Raw genomic sequence first — 27,247 nt, 5'->3', positions numbered from 1 at the left:
CTGGTTAATCTCATTTCTTATTTTCTTGGTTACCTATGAATTATCTTTCTTCTGGTTTACCTGCCTTCTTTGGCATGCCTGTCTTATGATCAAGATTCTTGACCTGCCAGAGATTTCCAAAGTTGCTTCCATAATCTACTCACCTTCCTGATGATTCCCTAGGTGCTGTGTGGGAATTTCTCTGCTCTAAAATCTTCAATCCCCACAACCCCCCTGCCCCCAACACAGAGACTTTGCAGATTTTTTTGTCTACCTGTTCTTTGCATGCTCTAGGAAGGTCTTGCCCTCCATCACTGGGAAGGCATTTGTTGGATGGGGTGGTAGTGGAGTTCTTGCCTTCTAGATGGAAGAGAATCACTTATTGACCAAAGCTGATTCTTAGAAGTTACGGGACTCATTTTGGGGATTAGCCTTTGAATAGTTCATCTTTCTTTTCCAGAAGCCCGAGGGAGAACTGGAGGAGCTGTGTACTACGGTCCTAATGGCTCTGGGGTTCCAGTCTCCAGGAATGGTCATCTTTAAGCTGTGGGACAGATGGCACAACACCTTGCCCCCAAACTGCCTCCTGACTGCAGTGGGGAGACTCATCCACCGCCAGGGTATAATCTGAGTTAGTCTGAGAAGAGAACAGGGGCAGCAGGGCGTGGAGACATTGTATATGCTCTAGATCAGCTTTATATTCCTGATTTCTCTCATTGGACATCTCCACTTATTTCAGTCATGGGTGTGTATGTGCAGGTGGGAGAACAAACTAGGATCCCTACTGGGCTCCTGGGACCTCAGGAGGGAGTTTCTGGAGACCAAGAATGGCACGATAGGATGTATTAGGGCATGGGAGACCCACAGAGCTGGAAAGAAGACTCCAGGTGAAGAGAGAAGGCAGAATAGAAAGTACCCATTCAGCAGTGGTGGGTGGGGGCAAGGAGGAAGCAAGGAGGGCTTTATTTAAGGGAGCATGCAGTGTTGAATTTGGTTAGAGGCTTGGAAGTTAATAGAGTAGGCAGGAGGAGGCAGAGACTCACCATTCAGTCTCTGCCCTAGTGGCTCCTGGTGATGGTGGTGGCTCGCTTACCCATTCTGCTCCCTTCTCTCTATCACAAAGTGTGAAAAGGCAATCAAGTCACAGGACTAGTGACCTTTTCTCTACCACTTGGAACTGGGGGAAAGAGAGTCTGGGGGGAGTAAGTTTGCCTTCTGAGCATTGGGCTCAAAATGACAAGGCATGACCCAGCGAGCACAGAGGACACAGCAACAGAAGCTGGAAACATGTCGCTTGATCTAATCAGGGCAAATGTCTTCACATCCATCTCAGACAGCATAGTTCTCTATTTCCTAAGGGTTTTTGTAAAGGAGTGTTCATGTTTAGCCTGTCCTAATAATTTGCATTTTTGTGCTATGCTAATATCCACTATCGAGCTTGATCCTCCCAGCATCCCTGCGCAGTGGTCACGTCAGGAACTGTACTCCTATTTAACAGTTAAAGAAGCTGAAACTCAGATAAGTTAAATAACAGGTTCAGGGTTGCCCAGACTCTGGAGGTAGAACTAGGATCAGAACCTGGGTATCCTGGCCTCCAGTCTATAATGTTGGCCTTAGTGAAGGATGTTCCTGGCCTTAGTGAAGGATGTTCCCCTCCCTGGGATAGGGATGTCTTTATTGTACTTTCCCTCTTAGATGCAGCTTCATACGTTGGGGTCACATGGGAATATATCCTGCGCCTTCTGAGGATGGCCCAAACAGAGGATGATATGTTGGCATTATGTCATGGTAAGGGTCAGGAGGGTCTGGGGAAGACTCTGTTGGAATCAGGGAGGGAGGAAAGAAGGGCAAATAAAGAGGCTGGTCCCTCTAAGTAGGGATCCAGGAAGGCTGGGGAGGGCCAGGAAATGACTGAGAGCAGACCAGGTGTGAACAGCTGCTCTTCTGCATCTGACTTCTTGGCCTGGATTGGGGCAAGGACCAAGTTTGATAAGGATGCTATCGGCGTTGATACCCTCAACCACTTTTCCTTCCCTTGCTGTGTTCCAGGTGTGGTCACAAAGGAAAAATAGTTGGAGTGGTGGTGAATGGGTTGGTGTTTCCCAGTATAGGACCCTAGAAACACTTTTAGGGTTGGAGATGAGAAGACTGTGCCCACATGTGTGTTTGTTTCCCAGGGGAAGGGAAAGGTGATGGGCAGCTCATACTCCCTGCATTCCTCACAGTGCTCAAAGGACTGGTCATCAGTGCCCGGAAACATGTGGATTTGTCCACTACAGATGATGAAATAATGGACATCACAAAAGAGGCCGTGTCCTTCAAGGCTTATCTCACCCTCAGGCTTCTCTTCAATCGTTGGTCCCTAAAGACCAACAACAAGGTGGGATTTGGAGTAGTGGGGTTGAGTGGATGGCTGCAGGAGTAAGTCTTGAGCCAAAGATGGGGCAGGGCCATGTCTGTCTATTTAATGGTGGAAGGATAACTTCAATGGCTCTTCCAAAAGAGCAGGGTGACTTTCCTTGGGCTCTGTTTCCCATTCTCCAGAAGAGTATGTCAGAAAATGCCACTGTCAAGCTCCATATTTGTTAAATACACAATTAAGCAACTTAAATTTACTGATTACTGTTATTAGCCAGGCACTGTGCTAGGCCCTGGGGATAAAAAGATGAATAAGGAAAAGCCCCTAAGGAATTGTCTTGTCTTCATCCCTGAGCTGAGGCAAGTTTGTTGTGTCTCCTTGGGCACAGGTGACAGAGCAAGCTATGGTAATAATTGGTCACCTCTTCTTCCTTATGCCATCCTCCAAACTCAAGAATGAAGTGAACCGGTTAACCCGATGGCTTATGACTTTGGTATCTGCAAAAGTGACACCTTTCTACATTTCCCAGGTGATTGGAATGGGGTGAGAAGATAATTTAATTAGTTTTTGCTTTCCACATTTATTGAGTAATTAATGCTAGGCTTGGCAAAGCATGGCCCACAGGCCAAATCCAGCCTGAAGCTTGTTTTTGTAAAATAAGGTTTTGTTGGAATTCCACTCTGCACATTTGTTTAATTTGTTGAATAGCCCTTTGAATCTCTCTGACTTTCCCGTCTCTGACCTCTAGATTCAGACTTAAATGGCTCATGAGAGAGACCAAGCCCACCTGGATAATCTGTTTTAAGGTCAACTAATGTGGGACCTTAGTTACATCTGTGAAAATCCCTTCATATCAATCTAGATTACTGCTTGATTCAGTAACTGGGAAAGAGGGCCTGAAATTTGGGAGCCATTACAGAATTCTGCCTACCTAAGAATTGTTATACTAATGTTAAGTATTTTTAGGAGCAAAGGATGCAGTACTGGAACCAAAAATTTATGATTGTTGTTTTAGTCCTTCCATTTCAGTGGCATTCCTCCAACCAAGTTCCATCCAACTTTTAATGGGTATTTCACAAAGTAACCTGTGTTATTTGGCAAAATGGGTGGGAAATACTGAGTTAAAATTAGTATCTTAAATGTAGAATTTCCTTAGAGCCTTCAATACACAGGCTAGTCTTGTCCTCCAAAAAGCAAACACCAACATGGTGTTAGAGTTGGAGAAGGTTTATTGGAGGAACATCTGTGAGGGAAAATAGGGAGGGAGCCAGAGGAGGCTGGGAGCACTCAGATGGCGATGTATGTCTGAACCTTGGCAAGGAGAAGGGAAAGGAGGGAGGGAAGGGAAGGAGGGAAAAAGTGAGGAAGGCCTTAGATGACAGTATGGTTCTAAAAAAGTTTCAGTAAGGCCAACATGGAGTCCCTGAACCAAAGCCACCCATCAGAAAAGTCCCATATCTTGAAGGAGTAGGTCTGCCTTAGTGGACTTGCCATATTCAGTCATTGGCTGGAAGAAACCTGTGGGAATCTGGTTTCAGTTTTAACACAATGATGGATTTTAGAGCATGACAGCTGGAGATAATGGTTAATTATGCACCTCAGAATAGGCATCTGAGAGATCTATTTTTCAGGGTTGCTAAATATGCTAATGTACATTTGTGAATTTCCAAGATGAGAATTTTTTTTTTTTTTTTTTTTTTTTTGTGCAACACTCATTAACATCGAGTTTCCAGGGACTACGGTTTGCAGTCTACCATTACACCACCACCTCAAATGCACTTCCCTTGTTATAGAAAGAGATGAACTTTCTCACATAGCTACTCTGAGTTTTCCGATTAATGGACCACCCACACAATCTCTTGTTTGATCTCCCTCCTGGCATGTGTCTGCATGTTGCCTAGGGTAGGGTCTGTGAATTTGGAACAAAGGTTTGCTCTATGTAGTCAATTAGTCAGTTGGAGGACGAGATTTTTTCTCCAACTACTAGTCCACAGATTGTTCATGTGTCACACAGTGGAAATGTTTTGACTACTCCCTTTTCCCTTCTCCTTCTTCCTCCTCTCTCACTCCAGGGCATGGTGATTGAGAATCAAGATATTTATCAGCCTATAATATAATTTTGGTTGGACATCAACCAGCACTAACCAGCCCTAGTTAAGCAAACTGGCCCTAATGGGAATCCATCAGGTAGGGGAAGGAAAAGAGGAAATGTTGAATATCCAAAATCCAGTGGAGGGATTTCTGCTTCTGGTGAAGAGGGAGTAACTGGGGCAGATTTACTCTCTTGCCTGAAACAACTAAAAGCTAGACAAAGTATATGAGATAATGGTTTTTAAGACATTGGGTAGGAGGCAACAAAGAACAGTGATTCCTGATAGTCAGGAAAAAAATGAGGTGAGCCCTCTTGTTGTCCCAGCTAATTTTCTTAAGAGAGTTTCCAGGTTGTGGCATAGGGAAAGAAAACCCAGGAAGAGTCTAGTGGACTTCCTGAGGTGACAAGATGGCAGTGAGAATCCAGGGAGACCAATGAAGCTATAGTTTACAAAGCAGAATATTAAACAGTCTGTGAATATGAGGAAACTGTTTCAGGTGAGGAAAAGAACAAAGAATTGAGAGAACAGTAGCCAGAGTTCACATGGTACCAGGAATAGTACCTGTTCACACCAACCAGCTTGAAAACTTCATAACTCACAGGCATTGGGTAGAGCACTGAGAAGGTGGGGCAAAATTAAGAGCAGGCTGAATACTGTTTTGGTCTAACACATTTTAAAAGCAAGACCCTCCCCCCACAATCAAACCATTTCCAAGTAACTACATCCCAGAAGAAATTCAAGAATATAAGAATACAAAAATACCCAGCACTTAATAAGGTTAATTTACAATGAGTGGCATTAAGTAAAAAATCACCAGACACACAAAGATGTAAGAAATTATGATGTATAATAGGGAGAAAAATCAATCAAAACTGACCCAGAACTCACACAGAAATGGTAGACAAGGACACTAAAACAGGTATTCTAACTGTATTCTGTAGGTTTGAAAGCTAGATTGGAAAAGATTGATTAACTTGAAGACATAGCAATAAAAAGTATACAGAATGAAACACAAAGATAAAAAGAAGTAGGAGGAGGAGGGAGGAAAGGAGGAGAAGGAGGAGAAAGAGGAAGCTTCGTGAGATATGGACAAATTCAAGCAGCCTCATTTATGTTCAGTTGGAGTTCCACCAAAAAGGGGAAAGACAGAAAAATATTTGAAGAAATTGTGGTTGAGAATTTTCTAAATCTGAAGAAATTGATAAATTCACAGTTCCAAGGCACTAAGTAAACCCCAAACACAAGAAACATAAAACTACACCAAACCATATTATATTCAAATTTCTCAAAACCAGTGGAAAAGAGAAAATCTTAAATGCGGAAAGTAAAAACAAAAAATGAAACAATGAAAACAACACGTTTCAAAGGGGGAGGAATAAAGATTCTAATTGGAAACAATGCAAGTGAAAACATAGTAGAATTCAAGGTACTGAAAGAGAAACACTATATCCTAGAATTCTGTGCTTAGTGGTAATATCTTTCAGACTAAGAGAAAAAAACATTTTCACACATTAAAAAAAGCTGAAAGAATTCATCACCAGTAGACCCATATTATAAGAAACGTTAAAGTCCTTCAGGCAGAAGGAAAATGATACCAGATGGAATTATGGATTTATACAAAAGAATGAAGAAAACCATTAGAAATGGTAATTATGTGAGCGAATTTTTTTTTTTATTTAAACAATCTCTTTATAAGGTAACTATTTTACCAAACATAACAATGTAGTGTGGAATTTGTTGTATGTAGAAGTAAAATTTATGACGACAATAGCACAAAGTGTAGTATTAGTATACCTATACTTAGTGTACGAAAAGTAGTATAATATCACTTGAAGATTAACCAGGATAAATTAAAAATGTGTGCTATAGGGACACCTGGGTGGCTCCGTCCTTTGAGTGCCAGCCTTTAGCTCAGGTCATGATCCCAGAGTCCTGGGATTGACTGTGCATCAGGCTTCTTGCTCAGTGGGGAGACTGCTTTTCTCTCTTCCTGCTGCTCCCTTTGCTTGTACACACTGTCTCTTTCTCTGACGAATAAATAAATAAAATCTTTTTAAAAAATGTGTGCTACAAACCCTGTCTAGAAACCACTAAAATAATAAAGAGTTATGGCTAATAGGCCAACAAAGGATATCAAATGGAATTATAAAAAATATTCAATTAATTTGAAGGCAGAGTTAGAGGGACAGGAGAACAAAGAATTAGGACTAGTAGGAAACAAATAGCAAGATGATAGATTTTAGCCTAACCATAATTAATAAATAAGTAAGTAAATAGATAATCATATTATATATAAGTGGTCTAAATACCCCAATTAAAGGCAGAGATTGTCAGATGGATTAAAAAAACAATACCCACCTATATCCTATATTTCCTATAGGAAATGCACTTCAAAGATAAAGATACAAATAGATTAAGAGTAAAAGGATAAATAAAAATATTTAGGCATATCTTGGAGTTATTACAGGTTTGGTTCTAGACTACTGCAATAAAATGAATATTGCAGTAAAGCAAGTAAAATGAATTTTTTGGTTTCCCAGTGCATATAAAACCTATATTTACACTACACTGTAGTATAGTGTACAATAACACTTATCTAAAATACAATATAAGTGCTTTAAAAATACTTTATTGTTAAAAGAAAGCATCATTGGAGACCTTAGTGAGTTATAATCAGTGATCACATATCACCATTGCAAAAATAATAAGAGTGAAAAAATTTCAAATATTATAAGAACTACCAAAATGTGACACAGAAACATAAAGTAAACAAATGCTGTTGGGAAAATGGTGCAGACAGACTTGCTTGATATAGGGTCACTACAAACCTTGAATTTATAAAAAAACAAAAACACCTTCCAAAGCATAATAAAGTGAAGCAATAAAACAAGGTATGGCTGTACCATGTTAACATTTATGGAAAAAAGCTGTTTCTGCAGTATTAATATCAGATAAAGTATATTTCAGAGCAAAGAATATCATAAAGTATTAAAAAATGTCATTTCATAATGATGAAAGGGTCAATTATCAACAGCACCTAACAATTCTAAATGTTTATGTACCTGCTATTATGTGTCTGTTATTATAACAGAGCTTTAAAACTATATAAAGCAAAAACTAATAGAACTGCAAGGAGAAACAGAAAAACCCATAATTTCAATCAGATTTCAACATCCTTTCAACAATTGATAGAACAAGTAGATGATCAGAAAGTGTACAGAAGATCTGAGGACTATCAAACAACTTTACCCTATTAGCGCACAGATTGGAAAGGAAGTACAGTTGTCTTTATTCATAGGCAACATGATTATTTGCATAAAAATATGAAATACTCATGAATAAATCTGAAAAAAAGGTAATACCTGTACACTGGAAACTACTAATCATTGTTAAAGGAAATTAAAGAAGACTTAAGTAAATAGAAATATGTGCAGTATTCAGGGGTTGAAGATTCAATATTAATAAGTTATCAGTTCTTCCCAAGTTGATCTAGATTCATTGCAATCCTCTTTTTTAAAAATCTCATTTTTAAAAACATTTTCTCCTGTTTTCATCTAGAACTTTGATCATTTTAGGGTTTACATTTAAGTATGAGACATTTTTTATAAAGATATTATTTATTTATTTGACAGACAGAGATCACAAGCAGGCAGAGAGGCAGGCAGAGAGAGAGGAGGAAGCAGGCTCCCTGCTGAGCAGAGAGTCCGATGCGGGGCACAATTCTAGAACCCTGAGATCATGAGCTGATCTCAGGTCTCTATTTTTTTTCTAGGACACTGAGATCAGGTCACGATCTCAGGGTCCTAGGGTGGAACCCCACGTCGGACTCTGCTCAGCGGGGAGCCGGCTTCCCCCTTTCTTTCTCTGCCTGCCTCTCTGCCTACTTGTGATCTCTCTCTCTCTCTCTCTCTCTGTGTCAAATAAAATAAAAATAAAATCTTAAAAAAAAATCTCTACACCCAATATGATGCTTGCTTGTACTTACAACCCTGGGATCAAGAGTCCCACCTGTTCCACTGATTGATCCAGGTGGGTGCCCCAGATTCATGGCAAGCTTAACCAAAATCCTAGCAGTCTGTGGTGCCTGGGTTGGTCAGTCAATTCAGAGTCCCCATATTATGCTCCACACTAGGTGTGGAGCCTACTTTAAAAAAAAAAAAAAAAAAGAACCTAGCAGTCTTGCTTGTTTCCTTTCTGGTTTTATTTATTTATTTATTTATTTATTTGAGAGAGGGAGAGTCAGAGGGAGAAGCAGACTTCCCCACTGAGCTGGGAGTCTGATGTGGGACTTGATCCTGTGACTCCCGGATCATGACCTGAGCCGAAGGCAGTCACCCAACCAAGTGAGCTACCCAGGCCCCCCCGCAGGCTTTATTTAATAGGAATTGACAACCTGATTCTAAAACTCACACGGAAATGAAAAAGACCCAATACAGCCAAAACAGTTTAGAGAAAGAATGACAACTTATAAAACTACAGCAATGGAGACTGTAGTATTGGTATTAAGACAGATGAATGGATAAATGGAACTGAATAGAGATTCTGGAAATAGACCTACATATTTACTGCCAAGTGATTTTTTTGGCAAAGGTGGAAAGGCAATTCTTTGGAGAAAAGATAGTCTCTTCAACAAATGGTGCTAGAACATTTGTATATCTATACACAAAAAGAAAAATTCAATCCATACCTCATACCATGTATAAAAATTTTTATTTTTATTTTTTTTTTAAAGATTTTATTTATTTATTTGACAGAGAGAGATCACAAGTAGGCAGAGAGGCAGGCAGAGAGAGAGGAGGAAGCAGGCTCCCTGCCGAGCAGAGAGCCTGATGTGGGACTCGTTCCCAGGACCTGAGATCATGACCTGAGCCGAAGACAGCGGCTTAACCCACTGAGCCACCCAGGCGCCCCATACCATGTATAAAAATTAACTCAAAATGGCTCATACTGTTGGCACCTGGGTGGCTCAGTGGGTTAAATCTTTGCCTTCGGCTCAGGTCATGATCTCAGGGTTCTGGGATTGAGCCCCACATCGGGCTCTCTGCTCAGCAGGGAGCCAGCTTCCTCCTCTCTCTCTGCCTGCCTCTCTGCCTGCTTGTGATCTCTGTCTGTCAAATAAATAAATAAAGTCTTTTTTTAAAAATGGCTCATACTTAGGGCACTTGGGTGGCTCAGTGAGTTAAGCTGCTGCCTTCCGCTCAGGTCATGATCTCAGGGTCCTGGGATCGAGTCCTGCATCGGGCTCTCTGCTCAGCAGGGAGCCTGCTTCCCTCTCTCTCTCTCTCTGCCTGCCTCTCTGTCTACTTGTGATCTCTGTCTGTCAAATAAACAAATAAAATCTTAAAAAATAATGGCTCATACTTAAATGTAAACCTTAAAATTATCAAAGTTCTAGATGAGAACAGGAGAAATTTGTGTGCAGTTGGAGTAGGCAAAGATGTCTTAGCTACAAACCAGAAACATGATCCATTAAAGAACACAAAACGAATAAAGTGGACTTCATCAAAGTGAGTAACTTCTGTTCTGTTAGAATGAAAAGACAGGCGCCAGACTGGAAGAAAATATTTGCAAATCACACACATACCCAGAATATATGAAAAACACAAAACCCATTTAAAAAAATTTAAAAAGCAGACCAAAAAATTGAACAGCTGCTTCACCAAAGAAGATATGAGGATGACAAGACAGCCACCACGGGAATAGTTGCTCAACATTGCATAGATGTGAGGGACTTTAAAATCATCACAAGATGCCACTACACATCTGTCAGAATGTAAACTGGCAAACCACCTTGGAAAATGGTTTGGCAGTTTCTTAAAAAGGAAGTGAAGGTCTGTAATGACAGAAAGCAGATCAATATTTGCCTGGGGAAAGGAAAGGTGCTGGAAGGGGAGGGAAGGAGAAATTACAAAGACCTAAGAGGAAACTTCAGGTGTAGTAGGTATGTTCCTTACGTTAATAGTGGTGGTTTCCTGAGAGTATACATTTATCAAAACTTAATAAATTGAACACTTTATTTTTAAAAAATATTTTATTTATTTATTTGACAGAGAGAGAGAGAGATCACAAGTAGGCAGAGAGGCAGGCAGAGGGGGAGGGGGAAGTAGGCTCCCTGTTGAGCCGACAGGCTGATGAGGGGCTCTATCCCAGGACCCTGAGCTGAAGGCAGAGGCTTAACCCACTGAGCCTCCCAGACACCCTGGGACACCTTAGATACATATCATTTTTGGTATCAGATGTTAATAAACCTGTTTTAAGAAAATCAAATGGCATGTTTACACATGTGAAAACTAAGGTTATCTGTAGAACTGTTGTATACCAGTGATAAGAAGAACCCACAAAATAATAAGAAACCACCAGGTAGGGGCACCTGGGTGGCTCAGTGGGTTAAGCCTCTGCCTTCGGCTCAGGTCATGATCTCAGGATCCTAGGATCGAACCCCACGTTGGACTCTCTGCCCAGCAGGGAGCCTGCTTCCCTCTCCGTCTCTCTGCCTGCCTCTCTGCCTACTTGTGATCTCTCTCTCTCTGTGTCAAATAAAATAAAAATAAAATCTTAAAAAAAAAAAAAGAAACCACCAGGCAGAGAGTAGAAATGTAGTCTTTTAGATTCAGTTTTCAGAATTTTGAAACTCATAGAACCATGGAATCAGTTCTTGCTTTGGCTCTGATTAATTTACTCTGCTCCCTTGAAGTCAGCCAATACTCGAAATGTTGACCTTCCCTAAAGTTTTCTGTGGAGTAATGAGATTATTTGGAAGTAAGTGTAGTTTACCAGTCAGGGGGAAGGGCAAGTCATGGATGTATTTGACTATGAAAGAATTAGACCCTGAGCCTTTTTTGGAAGGATCCAAGAGGGCAGTGTGAAACCATGATGACTTGGCCCATCCTTGAAGAGAAGATGTGAGGACAGAGGATTTCTGCAGAGGCTGTGGCAAGTCTGGGCTACCTTATGCTTACTCTGTCTTTATGCACACAGTGTATTTACCAACTTATGGATGCTCTGGCTCTTAGTGGCTGTGGAGGTATAAACTTGGAATCCCAGCTGGAAAATATTACAGACATGCTGTTCAATCAGGTGAGTGCTGTGGGGCTAGAAGCATCCTGGGCTTGCTTTTTCTCTCTTCTTTGGAGGCGATGGCTCCCACAGCCCAGGTCACAACCTCTGTAAAGGCAGGTGTCTTTCACATGGTAACCTTAACCATACACATCTCAGGTTTCCCTGGAATAGATAAATGTCTGGATTCTGGGCATAGACTAGAATATTCTCCATGAGATAAATTTGGGTACGTTCTGTGTGTTCCTTGAAGGTCACAGAACTTTGTTGCTCCCCCTAATCTCTAGCTAAATGGCAAGAGGTTCAAAGCACCCCATCATGTCTGTGAAAAATGTCAGGGCCTCTCTGTTGCAGCTTAGAGTAAGAAGGTAATTGAACATTTTGCAAATAGGTGTTACCTTCTGTATGATTAATTTGCTTGCCACTGTCTTCTCTTTGGGGCTGGGAATGTGGATTCCTGGGGGTCTGTTTTCCTATTCCCCTTTATGGCTAAGCTCCACACTTTCCATGGTGCCTTGGTTCCTCCATCCACACCCATGGCCCCTAATTTCAGTCCTCCTGGGTCTGATGGCATTGGTCTCCCCACAGCTGAGTGAAACAGTCCAGGAGTCAGAGCCTCACTCTGCACGGAACCATATCTTTGCCCTGAAGGCTTTCTACACCCTATGTAAGTTAACACAGTTCCCTAAACCTAGGTATTTGTGTGGGTGGGCACTTAGAGTAACCTTCGTGTCTCCCTGGACCAGAGCAGGGACCTAGGTTCTCATAAGGGGCTTCTATCCTTCTAGAACAGATGCAAAATAATCCGTGTGAGCTTTGCTTGAAATTCAAGGAATCTTAAGGGGCAAAGATGTAGCTCCACTCCCTTCACCTGAAGTTGGCTTCCCTTTCTTCTTCAATGAATACAAGCTTAGAAGGGTGATCTTGTCATTACAGCACTAATGATCACGTGAGGCATGCTGACCTATGGGAGGGCACATGGTGGGGCAGGGGAGGGACAGAGCCCAACTTAGGAAAGCATCTAGCTAGATGCCAATCCTCTTCCTTTTCTCCAGCCTAAAAGACCCTAATTTATCTGGTTCATGACATCATGGTTTGCTGTAAGCATGATTTACTTCTACTTACCACTCGCTAGTTAAACTTACTCTTGATTCCCTTGTATTTGCCCCCTTCTGATAGCCAAGTTATACAATGATCAGGTGCTATTCTTAATACAAAAGACCATGAAAACCAGTGATCCAGCCAAGATAGTATCAGCCCTTCAAGTTTTCATGGATGTGTTCCCAGAAGGTGAGTGACCATTGGCCTAATCTCGGGGATCTTCTTTCCTATGAGAGTTCTTTTGTCTGGGAAACAGTCCCACGTATAGTTCAAGTCACAGTTTTAAACTTAATGTAAACTCAAAGTAAATTCAGTAGGTTTAAATCTTGGCTTCACTTCTTATTAGCTGTGTAAACAGGGGCAGATTGCTTTTAGTCTGTGCCTCTATTTCCTCACCTGAAAATGAAGGTAATGCTTCCTTTAGGATTTTTTCGTGAAGGTTAGATGAGAAAATGGATGTGAGGTACTTAGACTATTCCCCAATATGCAGTGAGTTTTGTAGTGGTTTAGTCTGTGATTATGATCTTGGGGAACAAGCATCAACTCCAATCCAGTGTTTGCTAGACCTTTGCTCTGTGTCTAGCAGAATGCAAGGCACTGAGAACAGACACTCAAATAAGACATAGTCCCTGCTCTCAAAGAGTTCACTATTGCGTTCAGAGTGTGAAACAATGCAAGATAATACGTGAAAAGTTGTTCAAATGTGACCGTGGTTATTTGCAATAGGAATATAGAGAAGGGGTCAGTTGGGAGATGGGATGGGCTCTGGAGCAGGGAAGGAGATTGTAACGGTGAGTTAGGAGAGGGAATTTACATAAAGAAGAACAGTTGTCATAGTTTTAAAGGTTGTGGTGTATGGGGCAGTGGGGGTTGCGGGAATAGCTTGACTGGGTTCGTGGGCATTCGTAGGAGACTGGAAAGAGCTGGGGCTCCAAAGCCAGCTTGATGAAAATCCCGTTTTTTGTCACTCTTCAGTCTGGTTTGAAGCAGAGGGATGGTGGAGATAATCTTTGGGCGCTCTATCTGGTCCTCAAAGACCAGGACAGTACCTGGAATTCCTCTCACCTGTCTGTCTTGTGCCTCCCAATACGACAGAGGAGGCGGAAGGAGACTGATCCCCAGCTGCGTGTGTGTCTTTTCTCTAGTGCCCCAGACAGAGCAACTGAAGAATGAAGTGATGCATTCCGTCATCATCATGATTCAGGACGATCTCAAACCAGTGAGTAGAAAGGCAGAATATTTGGGCCGGGAGGGCAGTTGCTTTCTTGAGACCTGGAAGTTGTATAAAATGGAGAGGGGAGGCTGTTCATGGATGAGAGAGGTTAGGCATCCCCTTACCAAGCCCGCCCTGGCCTCAGACTCTGCCCATGGGTTACATGTGAGCTCTTCGGAGCCTGAGAAGGATTTGAGAAGTGGACAGGTGGTTCCTACCTATTTTCTGAGCCTCGTCAGTGGGGACACAGAGCTCTAAGGAATACTAATTCTTTTTTTTTTTTTTTAAGATTTTATTTATTTATTTGACAGACAGAGATCACAAGTAGGCAGAGAGGCGGGCAGAGGGAGAGAGAGGAGGAAGCAGGCTCCCCGCGGAGCAGAGTCTGATGCGGGGCTCAATCCCAGGACCCTGGGATAATGACCCGTGCTGAAGGCAGAGGCTTTAACCCACTGAGCCATCCAGGCACCCTGCATACTAATTCTGCCCCCTAAATATTCAGTTTTCTTGGGGAAAGAAGACCTCAAACATCATATCTAGCATGGGGTCCGTGGCACCATATTTTTAGCAACCTTTGCCCGAATTGGAGGCAGCAAATACTGCTCCCAGCTCTGGATTGGACCAGGTGGACAACTATGGCACCATCCCTAAAAACCAATTCCTAAATCTTCAGAAGGTTGATGGAGAGACTTGGATCTTGAGGGCTGGGCCCTCGGACTTGTGGGATTCATTTCTGACTTTCCTTATGAAGGCCAGAACATGGGACTTCTCCTGGACTCTGATTTCTCCCTACCCAACTCTTCTGTCCATTACTTATGTAAGGCGTGGGCAAGCTCAGTGCTTACAGTTCTTCAGGAGAATGGTAAGAACTGAAATAGGCTAGAACTTCAGGGTCGAGTAGGGTTGTCTGTCATCACCTAGAGACCAGTGAAGAGTCACATTGGGCTTGAAGTTGGGAGATCTGAGTCCCTTGAAGACTCCTGTCACAGGCTCTTGTCCTCTGTGTTCTCACCTGGAACATGAAGGGTCATACTGATGTGCCTTCCTATCTAGTCACATGACAGGTGACGCTCCCCCCTCAAAACTACCCCCTGCAGGTACGGAAGGCCCTCCTGCACTTCATCGAGATGCTGGGCCGGCATGACTACTTGGCCGTGCCCCAGGGGAATATCATCATCAACTATGTCATCAAGCTCAGCGAGTCTGCCTGCTCTGTGAGCAGGGGCCAGGCAGGGAGGGGACAGAGGGTGGCAGCAAGAGAAGGGCAGGTTCGGGAGCACGAGGGAAAGAAGAAGAGGGTATCGTTGGCACAGTGGGAAGGGGCTTTGGTGTCTAAAACTCTGAGCAGTGAGCCAGGGGAGGCCTTGAATCAGAAGACTCAGCTAGCATTGGTTTCAGATTTAAATCTTTTCCTATTCCAGAATGAAGAGGACATCCAACGAATGTGTTCCGAAATCCTACAGATGGTACAAGCAGCTAGGGTCAAAGAGGCTCCTTCATCTCCTCCTCTCCTGGCTGCCCAGATACCCTGACCCCCAGATTGCATTCTCTCTGTCTCCCCCTTCCCTCCACTCCACCTAACCCCCTGTACTGTCCCTTCTACCCTCCCCCCTCTGTCTGTTCCCACTCGAGTGTCTGGGGCTCCTCTGAGGAGTGGCTCAGTGGAGCAGAGGGTCACTGGGTGGTAAACCTGGAGGCCTGAGCCTGGGTCTTGCTCAGCCGGTTTCTGGCTATAAAATCTCGAGTAAATTGCTCTCCAGGCTATAGTTTCTCCCAAAAAAAAAGACGGGCAATTATCCACCCTGCCCACTCTTAGCAGCCTCTAAGGATTCTTGGAGACTCTACGAGTTGTTGTGTGGGTCAGAGCTGAGTCAGGGGCCATGAGAAGCAAAGGACAGCTGTGATTTACTCTTCTTCCCAGACACCCCCCTCTCCCTCCCAGCAAGCTGTCTCCCCACGGCTAGCATGTCTTTTGCCCCCGGAATGCCCCCCTGTGAAGGCGATGACAAGTCACACAATTCCACATTTCAAGAAGCCCCTCTATTTAATCAAGTCCATCCTGTTGTAATTTTCATCAGGACCTTGGTTGTGTTTTACCAACATGTGGGGGGAAGGAGGAGAGGGAAGGGGGATTATCAGTGAGATGGAGGGGGCTGGGTATACAGGTCTCAAATGCCCCTGCTAGAAAGGAGGACAAAGTCATAGGGTTAGAGAACTTATGATTGGGACTAATTTGGAGCTTGACATCGAATCCCCTTGCCACCTCTTCTGCCAGGTGTCCTTGCCCAAACTGATCACCTTGGCATGCCAGCCCAACAACACCTTGGCCTTCATGCTGCTGAGTAAGATAGCTACAGACATGGCTCTGAAGGCCCGGTCCCTGGGCCAGGTTCCCTATCTAAGCAGCTTCCACCTCAGTCGTAAGTACACAGGTCGAGGAGACCGTGGAGAGGGGGCAGTTGTGAAACAGGCTGCCACAGGTGGGAGGGGAGGGTGGGAGAGGGACTGGGACTCTGGAGGGGTGTGGGGAGAGGGTGCAGATCTGCTGGGAGGGCCACAAGGGCACAGCTGTGAGCCTGGGCCTGGACGGAGGGGGAAGGCCAAGGGTTAGGGCAGCAGCTTGATTCCATTTGGCTCTTCACATGGATGAAAAGGGATTCTTCTGGAAGAGAGGCAAGAGCCCCTACCCCCCGCCCTCACCCCAACAGATCCTTTTTCCTCTATTCCTCTACTGGAGTAGAGATGCACAAACTTTGTTGTTAATTACAAAGTAATGCGTACACAGACATTCCTGACCCTTAGTTCTTTGCCCCGACTCTGAGCCTCACTCTTTGCTCACCCAATCCCTGACTGCTACTTCCAGGGAGAGTCAGAGTCAGGGTGAGGCTATCTGTTTGGCACATTACTTGGGGTGTGTGGGAGTTTGTGTGTTTGGAAAATAAGCATTGTCTGTTAGGGTTTAAAAGGTGGAGAGGTAGCAAATGACTTTCCCAGTGTTGAGAGTCCTGATTATAATCAGTGTAAACAATAGATATTTAAAAGGTCGACCTAGGATTTTCAAATATGAAAGGCATGAAAATGTGTGCCTGGATAAGAACTTCTCAGGATAGTGGGAGATCCTTTCAAGGTATAAACTAATAGGACACACTCACGAGTGGTGACTGTTTACCATGCTTCCGCTGGACAATGCCTTTCTTCCCTAGTCTGTCTCTTTATTTGAATCATTTTATTGTGGTATAAGTGACATACAGTGTTCTGTATGGGGGCTCCTGGGTGGCTCGCTCAGTTAAGTGTCTGCCTTTGTCACAGGTCATCATCTCAGGGTCCTGGGATCAAGCCCCGTGTCAGGTTCTTGACTCAACAAGGAGGTTGCCTCTCCCTTTTCTTCTCTCTCTCTACTCTCCCCATTCAAATAAATAAATAAATAAATAAAACCTTTAAAAAAAATCTTTAAAAATATTAGTGATCTGACGATCTATACATTACTGTATGCTCACCATGATAAGTGTTGTCACCCTCTGTGACCACAAGTGTCATCACAAGATTATTCATTACATTCCCTATTCTGTACTTCTCATCCCCATGACATTTATTTTATAATTGGAAGTTTGTATCTCTTACTCCCCTCTACCTGTCTTGCCCATCCCTCCCCTCTGACCACCATCTGTCTGTTCTCCATATTTATGGGTTTTTTGTTTCTATTTTTGTTTGTTCATGTATTTAGTTTTGTAGATTCCACACATAAGTGAAATCATACGGTATTTGTCTTTCTTTGTCAAACTTCTACCTAGCATAACATTTTCGAGTTCCATCCAAGTTGTCATAAATGGCAAGATATTCTTTTTATAGCCAAGTAATATTCCTTGTATGTGTTTGTCTGTGTGTACAAACCACCTCTTCTGGAGCCATTCATCTATCGACAGACACTTGGGCTGCTTCCATGTCGTGGCTCTTGCAGTAAATAGGCTGCAGTAAACAGAAGGGCACCTGTACCTTTCCAAATTAGTGTTTTTGTTTTCTTTCGGTAAATGCCCAGTGTGGAATTACTAAACTGTATGAGATTTCTATTTTTAGTTTTTTGAGGAAACTCCGTACTGCTTTCCACAGTGGCTGCACCAGTTTGTTTTCCCTGCAACAGTGCACGAGGGTTCCTTTTTCTCCATATTCTTGCCAATACTTTTTATTTTTGTCTTTGATGATAGCCATTCTGGCAGGTAGAAGGGGTGTGTGTGTGTGTGTGTGTGTGTTTAATACTGAAAATGGTCTGTTTTTAGAGTAAGTCAGAATGTCACAATCCCCAGAGCAATGGCACCAATAATCACTCTCCACTTTGCTTTTACTCCTGCCCTGAAGAATGGGTGGTGGGCTGTTGGGTGGGAGAAGGGACTGAAAGTTGGGCATCCTGGAGCTGATACTGACTCTGTCCTCTTCTTTTATTCTCTCTTTAATTTAGCTACCCAGTTCATCTCCCCACAGAAACTTCTGACCCATCTTGTGGTAAGTGATAAATGTAGAGGATGAATACTGTCCATCCATCCATCCATCTCTTCATTCCACAAATAGTTGAGTACTAGGTTATTCCAGGCATTGAGATGGGCATCTAATAAGGGGCAGGGTCAAAGAGCATAGGGGCTTTGGGGAGAGATGATCAAACAGCTTGGGGCAGGGAATTGGGACCATAGTGCTGAGACCTGAAGTGAGGAAGTGGTGAGGCTGGGGAAGGTCTGACCTGTGTCCTTATAGTGAGCTGTTCTCTGCTGATCTTGGGAAAGTCTGCATGCCTTTCCGGATCTCATTTTCTCAGCAAGAATGCTGTGAGAATGTTCTAGACATTATGAAAACTTGGAAAGACAAAGTATAGAACTTCCCTTGAAGTGTTCACAGAGTTAGTGGGAAAGACAAGCCTGGGAATAACCACCCAGAATGCAGTGTGATAGATGTTAGTAGAGGAATACGTAAGTTACGACGGAATCTTAGTAGAGCAAGGGGAAGACTTGGTCTCCAGGATTCAGAGAGGAGGCAACATTTTGAGAGTACCATGCAGAATATGTAGGAGTTCACAGGTGGAAAAGAATAGGAAGGGTCTCAGCCTCAGCTCCACCATTCTATGAGTTTGTTCTGATTTTCTTCCTTCTCTTCCCTTCAATCCTTTCTCTGCCTCCTGCTTGCTTCTTTCGCTTCCCAGGTGTTTGCCCTGAAGTCCTATAAAGAAAGGGAGCTTGGGATAAGCTCTCTAAGGCTACTACATGCCCTGCATCCTATCACCTCCTTGCACCCTGTTATCAACTCAAATGTGGGCCAGCTGTGGATGAAGGAGATCCCCCAGATGTTACAGATTCTGGATGGTGAGGGGTTGGCTTCGAGGTGGGAGGAATGGAGCTGGGGCATTGGGGCAGAATCCGAGATGAAGTCCTGAGGTGCAGGATGGATCTTCCCTGGTGTAAGGAGCACCAGGACCAGTCTCTGTCTTTCTGAGATGCCGTTTGGGTAGGTCTGTTTGTTTGGACCATGTTCTGCACTGAACAGATATGCAGCCCAGAGTTCTGTGCCTCCAGATTTCCCAGAACGCTCTTTCTTGTGCTCAGAGGATCGGGAAAGAGTGTGGGCTTTGGAACCAGAGACCCAGGTTCCTATCCTTGCTCTAACGTTTGCCAGCGGGGTATGTTTGACCTTTGAAAAGTCATACATTTCCTGGAGCCTCTGTAAAGAAGGGGGAACAATTATCTTGTAGGATCGCAATCCAAATTAAATGAGATGATGGGCAAAAACCCGTTGGAATGGTATTCCAATGTTGGTTCTTTTTCCCTGGCTGGGGCCTTCTGGTCGGCAGGTCCCTATAACTCTCTTCTTTCCTAGATCACACTGAGAAGAATCTGGATCAGGAGGAGTGGGAGGACAGGCTGCTCCAGGTACGCACTCTAAGAGACATACCATTCTCCACACTTGCCTTCCTTCCCCTCTTTAGGATCCTTAAGGAGAAGAGGCCCCAGACCCCCTGAGCTAGAGACATGATCAAGGGACCTCCCTACTCAAGAGGACCTCTTTCTGAGGTTCTGAGAGGACTCCCGGCCTCTACATTGGACCTTATCTTACATTCCACACCCTCAAAATTGTACTGTCCGGAGAGAGTATGGGAACGGGGCCCTAGCTTTGTGTCCTTGGGCAAGTAATTTAGCCTTTGCCAGCCTCAGCTCCTTCATCTGCAAAATGGAAATAACTTCCATCTCCCAGAATTAAATAGGATAATACAGGAAAAGGAGAGCCTTGCAAACTGTAAAGGGTTTCACACATAGAGTTGGTAACACCATCATTGTCCCTATATTGTTATTCTCCAGCCCTAACTAACCCCCCCTATGTATTTCAGCTCTTCCCCATTTCTTGAGCTCTTTTTTCATATTCACAGACCATGCCCCCTTGTCTCTTGCTTCTTTCTGACCCACTTCCATGAGGCAGAAAAGCCCAGCCACTGCTCTGTGTGGTCCTCTTCTCCCTTCCTCTTAGTTTTCAAGTCGGTCGTTAGTGGCCATCAATGATGACAGCTGGCTGGAGCAACTCATCAAGGTTGTCTTGGAGAGGATAAATTATTTCAGCGATGGTGAGGAGAAGGTGTGTGTATGTGCGTGCACGTGCGCAGGTGGGCATATCAGGCAGCTGGTGGTAGTTGCAAGGAGGGAAGTGGGGGTGGAGGCTGGTGTGGAGGAGTTTGGTGGGGAAGGAATACAGAAATGTACACGAAGGACAGGCCTTGTGGGAAAAGCCAGCCCATGTTTCTGGGCCCCGGGGAATGGAAGGATGGAGCGTACCAGGAGCTGGCAGTCACACAGAAACAGCAAAAATAATCAATATCTTAACATTTGCTTAGTGTTTAAGGTGTCTTGTTTTGTTTTTGTTTTTGTTTTTTAAGATTTTATTTGTCAGAGAGAGAGAGAGTGAGCACAGGCAGACAGAATGGCAGGCAGAGGCAGAGGGAGAAGCAGGCTCCCTGCTGAGCAAGGAGTCCAATGTGGGACTCAATCCCAGGGCGCCGGGATTATGACCTGAGCTGAAGGCAGCTGCCCAACCAACTGAGCCACCCAGGCATCCCCTATTTAAGGTTTTATCAAGAGCTTTGCCATCTGTTGTCTTAACTGAACCTCCCAGTCATTCAGAGGTCAAAGAATAGAGCTGGTATTTTGGTGCAGTGGAAAGATCATTGACCTAAGGGTCAGATTGAAGCAAGTTAGTTCAAGTAATATTTGAGGTCATACTATGGATTCAGAAGTATATGTGATGTTGGGGTTGCAGAGCTGACTAGGAAAGGGGCTCCTTTGCTCACAGACCTCAAGGTCTGTTCTGGTGAAGGCCTCGTTCCTGTCCTGGCTTTTCCTGCACTCCTGGTGCAGTCTGGGTCAACTGTCTTAGCCTTTGTGAGATTTTAGTCACCTCACTTGGGCAGTGGCAGAAATGACTTCTGATCACAGGAGAGTGGGTGAGGATAGACAAAGACACCTGTGCAGTTGCTTTGTAAAAGTCAAAAGACCAAGTAACAGACAACTCATTATCCTGACTCCCAGATGGAGAGACATAATCTAGAGGGATTTAGATAAGCAATTTATTGGTAAAATTGGCACCTGAATCCAGGTTTCTTCATTTTTAATCTTGTTTTCCTGTTGCCAAGCAACATTTTATTTGGGCTTTGAGGGACCACCAGAGAAGAGGCCTTATTTCCAAGACTGAATATTAGCTCTTTAATTATTAACAAATATTTATGAAGCACCTGCTATGTGCAAAGCTTTGTGGATGGAAGAATGAAGCAAGCAGGGATCCTGATCTTATTAATTAAGTTATTAAAAATATGTACAAATGCTTATGGCATAGCAGGCATGAACTAGGCACAGGGTACTCACATAAAAGGCACAGACTCTGCCTTCAGGAAATCACTGCTTCAGTGAACAGAGAAGAGAGTGGATTATTATAAGTGCGGTAATTGTCGAGATTGGAATGTGCACTGTATGCTTGGGAGCAGAGGGGAGAGCTATTTTCTTGGCCCGATCGGGCTGGCCAGAAAAACTTTCTCAAAGATGGTCTACCATCTCATTTCACTTAGGACTGTCCTGGTTTTAGCTTTAAAAGTCCAGCATACTGGGGCGCCTGGGTGGCTCAGTGGGTTAAAGCGTCTGCCTTTGACTCAGATCATGATCTCAGGGTCCTGGGATCGAGCCCTCCATTGGGCTGTCTGCTCATCAGGCAACCTGCTTCCACCGTGCCCCCCCGTCTGCCTCTCTGTCTACTTGTGATCTCTGTCTGTCAAACAAATAAAATCTTAAAAAAAAAAAAAAGAAGAAGAAGAAGCAGATGCAGAAGTCCAGCATACTAGGAAATGCCTCAGTACTGGGCAAACTGGGAAGATTTGTCACTCTACAGACAAATGATTAAGTCTGGGAAGATGAGTAATGTGCCAGCTAAGCAGAGAGCCAGGTGCCTCAGGTCAGGTTTCATAGAAGCAGAGCCTAAGGTGAGGGTCCTTGTCAAGTGATTTGGCAAGAAAGAAGCTGTGGTCAGGTAAAGAACGCAGGATAGAAGAGGAGAGGCCAAGAAAGGACGTGGGGAGAACTGGATGGAAACTACACTGTAGAGTCTATCCTGCTTAGAGACAAGTGAGAAGGGATGGCTTTTGTACCTCCCCACCCCTCCACCTCTCTGTCACCAGTGCCAGGCTTCTATGGTTGTTAAGGGGCAGGGATGGGAGAGAGAAGAATATAACTCTCAGGCGTCTCCAGACAAAGGGATCCAAAAAGACTGCAGGTGGGAACAGCTCACAATGGTGCCCACAGCCAGGGAAGGGAAGGAAACTTCAACTCTGGATAAGGCTTGAAGAGCATCTGCTAGAGGAAGAAAAAGTGCCCGTCGAGAGGGGGTTCTAGGGCGAGAGCTGAAACGTTCCTTGAACATGTGGTATACCCTTTTTGTCTACTGTGTCAGGCACTCTGTAAGTACTGGAGTAGAGCAAAGAACAAGACGTACACTGCTCCTGAGCCTGCTTTATCACTGGAGATGAGAGGTTGGGGCGAGTTAAGAATTAACCAAACAAATGCATAAATAAGATGACTAGTGATTGTGATGAAGCCTTGAATGAAAGTATCAGGATGGTGAGCTTAGAGAGGATTTAGGAGGTCAAGGAAGGTTCACTGAGCCAGGATCAGAAAGATGAGAGTGAGACAGCATTTTGAAGAACCCAGGGAAGATTCCAGACAGGGGAAATGGGAAATATGGAAATCGTGAGGCAGGAAAGTGTTTGAGTGCATAAATATGGATATTACAAGGTAGACAGGGCAATGCACAGTAAGCAAGAATCAAGGCTGCTAAAATTCAGAAGAGGGAGACAGAAAGACTACATAAAAATACTTTTTTTGATTATGCTATTTTGATTTTTAAATTATGCAAATTTAAGGAACTTTTTTTTAAAAAAAGATTTTATTTATTTATTTGACAGAGATCACAAGTAGGCAGAGAGGCAGGCAGAAGGAGAGAGGAAGAAGTAGGCTCCCTGCCAATCAGAGAGGCCAATGAGGGACTTGATCCCAGGACCTTGAGATCATGACCTGAGCCAAAGGCAGAGGCTTAATGCATTGAGCCACCCAGGCACCCGGAACTTTTTATTTTTAATTTTTTCAAGTGAAATCTTTGCTCTTAAAATTTATTTATTTATTTATTTGTTTGTTTTAACTTATTTTTTCATTCAAGTATAACCAACAATGTTATATTAGTTTCAGATGTACAATATGGTAACTCAACAATTTTATATATTTCTTGGTACTCATCAAAGTAAGTGTACTCTTAAGTCCCCATACCCACCTTCCTTCTGGCAACCACCAATTTATTCTCTGTGTTTAAGACTTTTTTTTGTTGTTGGCCTCTTTTTTTCTCTGTTTGTTTGTTTCATATCTGAAATTCCACATCTGAGTGAAATCGTGTCGTATTTGTCTTTTTCTATTTCACTTAGCATTATACTCTCTAGATTGACCCGTGTGGTTGCAAACAGCAAGACTTCATTCTTTTCATGGCTGATAATATTCCATTCCATATCTTTATCCATTCCTCTGTCAATGGACTGGGTTGGTTCCATTTCTTGGCTATTGTAAATAAATAATTCTGCAATAAACCGAGGGCATATATCTTTTTGAATTAGTGTGTTCATTTTCTTTGGGTGAATACCCAGTAGTGAAATTGCTGGACTATGTGGTTAGTCTATCTTTAGTTTTTCGAGGAACATTTGTACTATTTTCCACAGTGGCTGTACCAGCTTGCATTCCCACCAACAGGACACAGGTTTCCTTTTTCTCTCCATCTCCACAAACTCTTGTTATTTCTTGCGTTTTTATCTTTAGCCATTTTTGACAGGTGTAAAATAATATGTCATTGTGGTTTTGATTTGCATTTTCCTGATAATTAATGATGTTGGGGATCTTTTCGTGTGTCTACTAGCAATCTATACGTCCCCTTTGGAAAGATGTCTATTCAGGTCCTTTGACCATTTTTTAATTGGATTATTTGCTTTTTTGGTGTCAAGTTGTACAAGTTTGTTTTTTTAAATATATTTTGGATATTAGCTCCGTATCAAATATAACATTTTCAAATACTTCTCCCATTCAATAGGTTATATTTTTGTTTTGTTGGAGGTTTCCTTCACTGTGTAGAAGCTTTTTATTTTGGTGTATTTCTGCTTGCCTGAGGAGACATAGCTAAAAAAAAAAAAAAAAAAAAAAAAAAAATGTTCCTATGGCTGAAGTCAAAGAAATTACTGCCTATGTTTTCTTTTAAGAATTTATGGTTCCAGGGGCACCTGGGTGGCTCAGTGGGTTAAGGCCTCTGCCTTCATCTCTGGTCATGGTCTCAGGGACCTGGGATGGAGCCCTGCATCGGGCTCTCTGCTCAGCGGGGAGCCTGCTTCCTCCTCTCTCTCTCTGCCTGCCTCTCTGACTACTTGTGATCTGTCTGTCAAATAAATAAAAATCTTGAAAAAAAAAAGAATTTATGGATCAAATGGAGACAGTTATGTTTGTCTTCAATCCACTTTGAGTTTAGTTTCGTGTATGGTGTGAGAAAGTGGTTTAGTTTCATTTTTTTTTTTGCATGTGGCTATCCAGATTTTACAACACAATTTGTTGAAAAGACTGTCTTTTTCCCATTATATATTCTTGCCTCCTTTGTCATAGATTAATTGACCCACCATAAAAAGCATGGGTTTGCTTATGGACTTTCTATTCTGTTACATTGATTTATGTGTCTGTTTTTGGCCAGTACCATACTGTTTTGATTACTACAGCTTTGTAATAAAGTTTGAAATCTGGGACTGTGATACCTCTAGCCTTGTTCTTCTTATCCAAGACTGCTTTGGCTATTTGGATTTTTTGTTTGTTTACTTTTTTGTTTTTTTATTTGTCTGTTTTTTGTATTCCAGACAAATTTTAGGATTATTCTAGTTCTGTGAAAAATGTTGTTGGTATTTTGATGGGAGTTGCCTTAGTTTGTAGATTACTTTGAGTAATATGGACATTTTAACAATATTGATTGTTCCAATTCATGAGCATGGACTATCTTTCCATTTTTTAGTGTCATTTTTTAGTGTCATTTTTAGTATCTGACCCTGATCAAAGTCAGATAAAGGCATTATAAAGAAAGAAAACCACAGGCCAAGATCTCTGATGAACATAGATGCAAAGATGCTCGGCAAAATATTAACAAACAGAATCCAAAATAATTCGCCATAAACAAGTGGGATTTAATCCAGGGATGTGAGGGTGGTTCAGTATTCACAAATTCATCAACATGATAGGTCACATTAGCAAGAGAAAGGATAAAAACCATATGATCATCTCAATAGATGCAGACAAAGCATTTGACAAAGTACAATATCCATTCATGATAAAAACTCTCAGCTGAGTAAGTTTAGAGAGAACATACTTCAACATAAGAAAAGCCATACATGAAAAACCCAGAGCTAACACCATACTCAATAGAGAAAAAGTGAGAGCTTTCCCCCTAAGATCAAAAAACAACGTAAGGGGGTCCATTCTCACCACTTTTATTCAACATAGTAGTGGCAATCCTAGCCATAGCATTCAGACAAGAAAAAGAAAGAAAAGTCATTCAAATTGGCAAGGAAGAAATAAAACTTCCACTATTTGCAGATGACATGATGTTATATACAGAATATCCTAAAAACTCCATGAAACTGATAAATGAATTCAGTGAAGGATACAACAGTAATATACAGAAATCTGTTGCATTTCTTTACACTTAATGAAACATCAGAAAGAGAAATTAAAAAAATAATCTCCTTTACAATTGCACCAAAATTTGTAAAATACGTATAAATAAACTTCACCAAGAAGGTGAAAGATCTGTACTCTGAAAATGGTAAAACATTGATGTAAGGAACGTTTTATTTCCTAGCTGGAAATAGGAATTATATGAATCAGGGAAAGTTCCTAAAGGGATGATCTGTACCCTAAGATGCTGAGAAATTAGAAATACAGCTTTCGGGGCACTTGGGTGGCTCAGTGGGTTAAAGCCTCTGCCTTCAGCTCAGGTCATGATCCCGGAGTACTGAGATCGAGCCCCGCATCAGGCTCTCCACTCAGCAGGGAGCCTGTTTCCCTTCCTCTCTCTCTCTGCCTGCCTCTCTACCTACTTGTGATCTCTGTCTGTCAAATAAATAAATAAAATCTTAAAAAAAAAATAAATACAGCTTTCTCTTATCTCTAGCTTTAGCCCCTGCTGTCTAGGGTTACTGTCTTATCCAGATGACCCCCAAAGAACAGAGGGCCAGTGTGGAGGATAGGGCAGTGGGGAAGATGCTGGTTGACCATTTCAAAACCAGTTTGGGTAATGGCTATTCCCCAAGCTACCCTAACTTCATTCCAAGCTATGCATGACCCTGCCTTTTCACCCCTCCTAGGATTTCCTGTATAAATTCTTTGGATTTACCTTGCGGACCTCAAGGAATATGAAACTGGTGAAGATGATGCTTTCCTCTATCCTACAAAGTGTCCATGAAGACCTGCAGGAGAGGGAGGTGAGGTGGAGGAACTGACAAAGGGGAAAGAAACATTTTTCCTTTAAAAGGCAGGATGACGAAGTAGTTAAAAGCTGAGATCTGGCAAGCTAGAAAATCTGTTGGAATCCTAGGTCTGCCACTTTCTCACTGTGTGCCCTTGGGCAAGCTATTTACTATTATTATTTTATTTTCAGGAAGTTGCAGTTATGCGCATTTACCCATTTTCAGGGTGTACTACCTAAAAATAATGATATTCTCTTACATAATCAAAGCACAGTGATCAAAATTAAGAAGTTAACATTGCTACAGTACTATTATCTAATTTATAGACCTTATCTGAAAATGGCCAATTGTCCTGCCCATGTTTTTTTAGAGCAAAAGAAAGACATTTTTTTTTCCTCTGGTCT

General features: G+C 42.7%; 1 protein-coding gene across 3 annotated transcripts in view; it reads left to right on the top strand.

The window, feature by feature from the left end:
- Positions 1-27,247, top strand: part of LOC101682501 (maestro heat-like repeat-containing protein family member 1) — an 84,273-nt gene that overhangs the window by 8,534 nt on the left and 48,492 nt on the right. For 2 of the 3 annotated variants that reach the window (XM_045071801.1, XM_045071800.1), the window contains exons 4-19: positions 440-599; positions 1,675-1,767; positions 2,205-2,359; positions 2,727-2,867; positions 11,410-11,508; positions 12,076-12,154; positions 12,667-12,777; positions 13,734-13,807; positions 14,899-15,015; positions 15,223-15,267; positions 16,077-16,221; positions 18,255-18,298; positions 18,987-19,146; positions 19,658-19,710; positions 20,303-20,407; positions 26,742-26,858. In XM_045071801.1, the coding sequence (XP_044927736.1) occupies positions 440-599; positions 1,675-1,767; positions 2,205-2,359; positions 2,727-2,867; positions 11,410-11,508; positions 12,076-12,154; positions 12,667-12,777; positions 13,734-13,807; positions 14,899-15,015; positions 15,223-15,267; positions 16,077-16,221; positions 18,255-18,298; positions 18,987-19,146; positions 19,658-19,710; positions 20,303-20,407; positions 26,742-26,858 (1,698 nt within the window). The remainder of the gene's footprint in view (positions 1-439; positions 600-1,674; positions 1,768-2,204; positions 2,360-2,726; positions 2,868-11,409; positions 11,509-12,075; positions 12,155-12,666; positions 12,778-13,733; positions 13,808-14,898; positions 15,016-15,222; positions 15,268-16,076; positions 16,222-18,254; positions 18,299-18,986; positions 19,147-19,657; positions 19,711-20,302; positions 20,408-26,741; positions 26,859-27,247) is intronic. The other variant, XM_045071802.1, reaches the window with a different exon arrangement.

The sequence above is a fragment of the Mustela putorius genome, unplaced genomic scaffold (assembly GCF_011764305.1).
Source record: "Mustela putorius furo isolate JIRA1106 unplaced genomic scaffold, ASM1176430v1.1 tig00003988_pilon_pilon_pilon, whole genome shotgun sequence".
Taxonomy (NCBI): Eukaryota; Metazoa; Chordata; class Mammalia; order Carnivora; family Mustelidae; genus Mustela; species Mustela putorius.
The sequence above is the reverse complement of the archived record's forward strand: the minus strand, read 5'-3'. Positions and strand labels throughout refer to the sequence as shown.